Genomic DNA, 6,050 nt, shown 5'->3' on the forward strand with positions numbered 1-6,050 from the left:
TCGCATGTCTACCGCGTGGCAAAAACGACAATACATTTGTTGCGAAGCGTGGTCACAAAAGTAAAAAAACAGTAACAAAGGTGAAAAACAAGACAAAGCGTTGAGTTGAAGAATCAAAGAAGCAAAGAAAGAAACACAGCAACAAAACATGATTTCTCAGTTCTTCGTCCTTTCCCAAAGAGGCGACAACATCGTCTTCCGCGACTGTCTCTGTTCATTTCCAATTTCATTTCTCACCATTCTTCATTTTTTCAACATTCTCAAAACTCATCACTAATTTTCACTCCCTTAAATGCAGATCGTGGTGAAGTACAAAAGGGAAGCGCTGAAACGTTTTTCCGAAAAGTCAAGTTCTGGAAAGAGGATGCTGATGGTGATGCTCCACCTGTTTTCGTAGGTATTTTGTTTCAACATGTTGAAAGAATTTTAGTATTGAATTTAATTTTTATTGTTTTCTGTTGTGTTGATAGAATGTAGATGGTGTGAACTACTTCCATGTGAAGGTTGCTGGGTTGTTGTTTGTTGCTACTACTAGAGTTAATGTTTCACCTTCTGTTGTTTTGGAACTTTTGCAAAGAACTGCACGTGTTATCAAAGATTACCTCGGTGTTCTTAATGAAGATTCTTTTAGGAAGAATTTTGTGCTTGTCTACGAACTGCTTGATGAAATGATTGTGAGTATTTATTAGGGCTATTGTTGTTCTTTGGTTGAATTGGGTTTTTTAATGGTTTGCATGTGAAATGTCTGGTTTTACTTATGTTAATTTGTTCCAGGATTTTGGTTATGTGCAAACGACGTCTACTGAGGTTTTGAAGTCGTATGTTTTCAATGAGCCAATTGTGATTGAGAATGCACAGATGCCCCTTGGTCCCACTTCCATTTTTATGGTAACTATTTTTAGACTCGAACGGCGAATCTGATTGGCTGCATGCGTTTAGTTGTTTGTTGAGCATGGTTTTATTGACTTGTTAATGTTATACTCTTGTATTTGCAGCACGGGAGCAAGCGAATGCCGGGTACAGCTATTACAAAATCTGTCGTTGCTAATGAACCTGGTGGTAGGAAGAGGGATGAGATCTTTGTTGATGTAATTGAGAAAATTAGTGTCACATTCAATTCTAGTGTGAGCATCTTGTGCCATCTGTTATGCTGTCTTTCTTTTCTTTTAGAAGCTGCAAAATTTTGAAGCTTTGTGATATGGATTGTATTGTTTAAAACAGGGATATATACTTACTAGTGAGATTGATGGAACCATTCAAATGAAGAGTTATCTTACTGGTAACCCAGAGATTCGACTTGCACTCAATGAGGACCTGAGTATAGGAACAAGTGGTAGGTCAACTATTTTATATTTTCTTCCCCTTGAAAGTTGAAATCAGTAAAGCAATATGTATGGTTTTGTAATTGTTACCATGCCTTTTTCTTGTTGTTTTGTGAAGTAATGTAGGACACTTTGTTGTAATTTTCTAATATATGTTGAAATTCTTGACTGTATGTTTATTGTCATTTAACGTAAAGGAATATTTCAAGTTTAGTTTAGTTGTCTGAAATGTTGGTTGATTCATCGATTTTTTGGATCCTTGTCAGTTTTTTGTATATCCTGCCTTCTATTCTGATCTCATTTTATCATCTGTAACAGATTATAGAGGTTCTGGTGCTGTTATTTTAGATGATTGTAACTTTCATGAATCTGTACATCTTGATAGTTTTGATGTTGACCGAACTTTATCTTTGGTAAGTGCATATTACACAAGCTTAGCTATATAGAGGTGTGCAATAGTATCTTATACTTTTGTGGCCCCTTACTGATGTCTGCAATTGTTTGATAGGTACCACCAGATGGTGAATTTCCTGTCATGAATTATCGTATAACTCAAGCATTTAAGCCACCCTTTCGTATTAATACTTTGATTGAAGAAACAGGACCACTCAAGGTTTTATCCACTCTCTAATTTTCTAATTCTTGTGTTTTTAGTCATTCTAACAATCTGCTATACTCTCATAGGCTGAAGTGACCATTAAAGTGCGAGCTGAATTCAACTCAAGCATCAATGCGAACACTGTTCTTGTACAAATGCCACTTCCTACATTTACAGCTCGGTATTTAAATTTTCTTTCTAATTATTGTACATATTAATTTAGTTATTGTTGATAGACACGATTAGTATTTATTGTCAATGTCAATGTCAAAATTATTTTCTTTAGCCCAAATATTGGGAGGGTTGCCAAATAAGATGATCTTCATCCCACCTGCAATAATAAATAAAATTGACAACAAGAAATAGAAGAAAAAAATCACTGCATCAAATCAAATAATTTTGTGTTTTGATTATTCTTTTTAGCAAAAGACTTGTGCAACCGCTGAATAGGAAATAAAAAGCCCTACCATTTTTTACTAACAACCTGGATTTCACCAATCTTTGAAGATAGTTTTTAGTTATTCACCACAACCAGAAAATTGCTGGCTGACAGACTTCCTTTCACGTCACACATGGTTGTATGTGATATATTCTTGTCATTGGATTTGGTAGAATTGATGGGTATCAAACAACATAAGAGATTATGAAAACAAAGATTTGGGAACTAAGAATGAAGTTCAAGTATGGCATATAAACACCACAGCAGTCAATTTTACCATTTTGACTTATGATACCTATGCTTTTTCAAACTAGAGCAAGCCATCCCTTTTCCAACACCCGGTATTCTCAACCCTCATCATCTATAAAAATTTAACACCCAATACTAAGAGTCTCTTTCATAAATTTGACTTGCTGAATGGAAGGAGGAAAAAGGAGAGTGCTTGCTAATTCTGGCGGTGACACTATGACAGTCAACGACTCACCAGTGATATTCTGTGTGTGCCCGCTTTTGCGCCTCACCCTTGATTTTCTTTTGCGTGTGTTCAAAATAATCAACTTGCTGAATGGTGGGGGAAAACGGAGAGTGCCAGCTAGTACTGGCACTAACTCTACTATGGCAGTACATGTTTCAGCGGTGATTTTCTCTAAGTATCAATAACAAGGTCAATTTGGGTGCATAGGGGAATCAAAGTCAGACTCATCCCTAACACTAAAGAGCTTAGCTAGCCATAATCCTAATAAAATACATTGAAAGAATTATAAAAGTTACACATAAATCAGTGATGAGAAAGTTTCAACCATGAAATCCGTTGAATTATGCTCCCCATTGCTCCTAATGTGTTTCCTGCACTCAAGAGCGTCTTTTGCTGTCCAAAATCCAAGAAAATGTGAATAACAAGGTTTCTTATTAAATAATCTTAAGTGGGCCTACATGCTCAGATTTAGGCTTACGTACGCCTTTTGTCAAAAGTTGATTTTGCATGCACACGCCTTGGTAAACATATGGATGCTTAATTGTGTTGTGAAGGCGTCTGTACTAGACTAGATCTGGGGGGTCTAGATGCTTTTTACCAGAGTATGCAGGGCGTCTGTTTGCTAGGAGGGCGTCTGGATGCTTGTCATCAGGTTCTCCATACGCATATGGTAGTTTCTGTACGTGTATGGCATAGGCGACTTTTGCCTGTGTATGCCCTATTGGGCATCTGGATACTTGGCCTAGGTGCTCACAAATTTTTCATACGTGTATGGAGGCTTCTATACACGTATGGCAATTGGTCAGATTGCTTTTCTCCTCTTATGGTCCTTCCTTTGATTCAAAATAGATCAAACCTTTCCAAAACAGCACATTACTAGAAAAAATGTCGTTAAATAATTTAAAACCTAAATATGCGAATTTTCTTGAAAAACCTACTTAATTAATTATCAAAAACAATAAATGGTTACAAAATTGATGAAAATACTTGGATAAAACTAATAAAAATGATGACTAATCACCTCACCCATGATTTTCTCTCTTCTGTGTGTTCAAAACATTCATCTTGCTGAATGGTGGGGGGGAAAGAAGAGAGGTAGCTAGTACTGACACTAGTGCTACTATGGCAATGTCTTACCAGTGATTGTGTATGCTAGTGATTTTTAATGCCTCACCATTGATTTTCTGCACTGAGTGTGAAAAAAGAGTGTCTGCTAGTGTTGGCACTAACTCCATTATGTCAGTCAATGCTTCACTAGAGATTTGGCGTATGTGAGAGAGAGAGAGAAAGTGGGTGGGTGTGGGGCTAGAAAAAGTGGGATGGTAGTCAATGCTAGTGAGTGTTTTCTGGCACTATTCTTACATACTTCATCTTGTTGGCTAATTTATTTCAAATTTTTTAGTGTCAACTTTGAGTTAGAACCTGGAGCGGTTGGACACACCACTGATTTCAAGGAAGCAAATAAAAGACTGGAATGGGGAATAAAAAAGGTATCTCAATATATTTTAAACACCAAAAATTTGATGCTAACAAAGAACCTTCTGTTATACATTTGAGGCTGGTATGAGCAGTACTACTAGTTGATAATATCGGTTGTCCATTCTTTAACAGGTTGTTGGTGGATCTGAACATACTTTACGAGCAAAGCTGACGTTTTCGCAGGAATTACATGGTATATACAATGCTCCGACTGTTCTGTTTTGGCCGAATGTCTAGAGAGATAGTTCTTTGTAATGAATTAACATGTTTGCAACGAACGAATACAGGAAATATCATGAAAGAAGCCGGGCCTCTTAGCATGACATTCACTATACCTATGTACAACTCTTCAAGGCTTCAGGTAAAATGCTGAAGATAATTTTGAAGCATTTTCTTTTGCAAAATGTGCTAGATCTTTCTGATAATCTAGTGCCATGATTGTACTCATTCTTTAGAAATTAAATTCTGGCCTTTTTGGTGCAGGTGAAATACTTGCAAATAGCAAAGAAGTCGAAAAGTCATAATCCATATCGGTGGGTTCGATATGTAACCCAAGCAAACTCATACGTTGCACGGTTGTAATAATCCCAATATCTGCAAAAGCTAAATTCTGAATGTTTTCCAAGTGATGGATGTTCATGTGTGCTGAATAATTCCAGGAAAACTACATCTAGTGTTTTTGACATTTTAGGAATATGGAGAGACCAAAATGAGATGTTTTAAAACTGAATTAATAATCTAATGTTTCTTTGTTTGCAGGAATTGAAAACATATATTTAACCTTAAAATTTCTTTTTTCTAGAAATCCTAATGTTTGTTTAATGCTAATATTTTAAAAGAAACATTATAAAATCACATGGAATTCTAAGGAGAATCTGATTCTGTTTCCCCTGGCCTTACATGTCTTGGATGTATCCTAGCCTATAGTCAGAAAGGAAGATGTGAGACTAAAGCAAAAAGTTGTAGTCATATTCTTGAAGGTGAAAAAGCTCTAGAAGCGTACGAATGATTCTTAGGGGAGCGATTATAATAGAACAATGAATCCATGCACAAAACATCAGCAAAAGTTGTGAATTTAGAAATTCTCTTTCCTTTGGGGACACATAAAGCGAATGTTCATTTTTCTGTTTTTGTTTGTTTGAATAACTTGTAATAATAGGCATCGAATCTAACCTTACTGGAAATCTGTTAAAATTATTGGACACTAAAAATGTCACATACATAGCTTCCATATCCATAGTGATTTGATTTGGTATTCAAATCATAGAATTTGAACACATCCTACATTATGTCATTTTTCAACTAAGCTTCTAACTATTAAACAAAAGTTACTACACATTTGTTAAAATTTTGAGTTTATGAGTTCGTTTGAATGAGTTTTAGTTTTTAGTTTTAAAAAATATTTTGTAAATCAATTTAAAAAAATAGTTTATAAGAAAAGTATAAAAAGAAAACATGTTCGGTAATTCAAAATTTAAAAATTATTTTAAAATTGTATAATATTACAAATTTGTTATTAATGAAAAATGTATCACTTTTCTTTGTTTTTTTTCTCTTTCTAATTTCAAAAATTAAAAATTAAAAACCAAAACTTCTAAAATTTATTTTAGTTTTTTAGTTTTTAAAACGCAAATAAAAAATAGTTTTTAAAAATAATTTTGTAAAATTAGACTGTTAAATAAGTTTCGTTATTTCCAAATTTTAAAAACTTAAAAACAGTTTTACAAAACTAAATCA

At 34.5% G+C, this 6,050-nt stretch overlaps 1 protein-coding gene across 2 annotated transcripts; it reads left to right on the forward strand.

The window, feature by feature from the left end:
• LOC127083298 (AP-4 complex subunit mu) lies at nt 1-5,075 on the forward strand. 2 transcript variants are annotated; one of them, XM_051023602.1, is made up of 13 exons: nt 1-206; nt 299-393; nt 471-674; nt 775-888; nt 996-1,124; nt 1,222-1,333; nt 1,641-1,735; nt 1,831-1,935; nt 2,007-2,101; nt 4,237-4,324; nt 4,446-4,506; nt 4,601-4,674; nt 4,797-5,075. In XM_051023602.1, exons 1-13 carry the CDS (start codon nt 149-151, stop codon nt 4,893-4,895), a joined length of 1,329 nt encoding a protein of 442 aa, XP_050879559.1. In that variant the 5' UTR covers nt 1-148; the 3' UTR covers nt 4,896-5,075. The 2 variants fall into 2 exon arrangements, with proteins under 2 accessions (XP_050879559.1, XP_050879560.1); XM_051023603.1 differs by having other exon boundaries at nt 133-206; nt 299-373.
• Nucleotides 5,076-6,050: the final 975 nt, after the last annotated feature.

This window comes from Lathyrus oleraceus, chromosome 5 (genome assembly GCF_024323335.1).
Source record: "Lathyrus oleraceus cultivar Zhongwan6 chromosome 5, CAAS_Psat_ZW6_1.0, whole genome shotgun sequence".
Classification (NCBI taxonomy): Eukaryota; Viridiplantae; Streptophyta; class Magnoliopsida; order Fabales; family Fabaceae; genus Lathyrus; species Lathyrus oleraceus.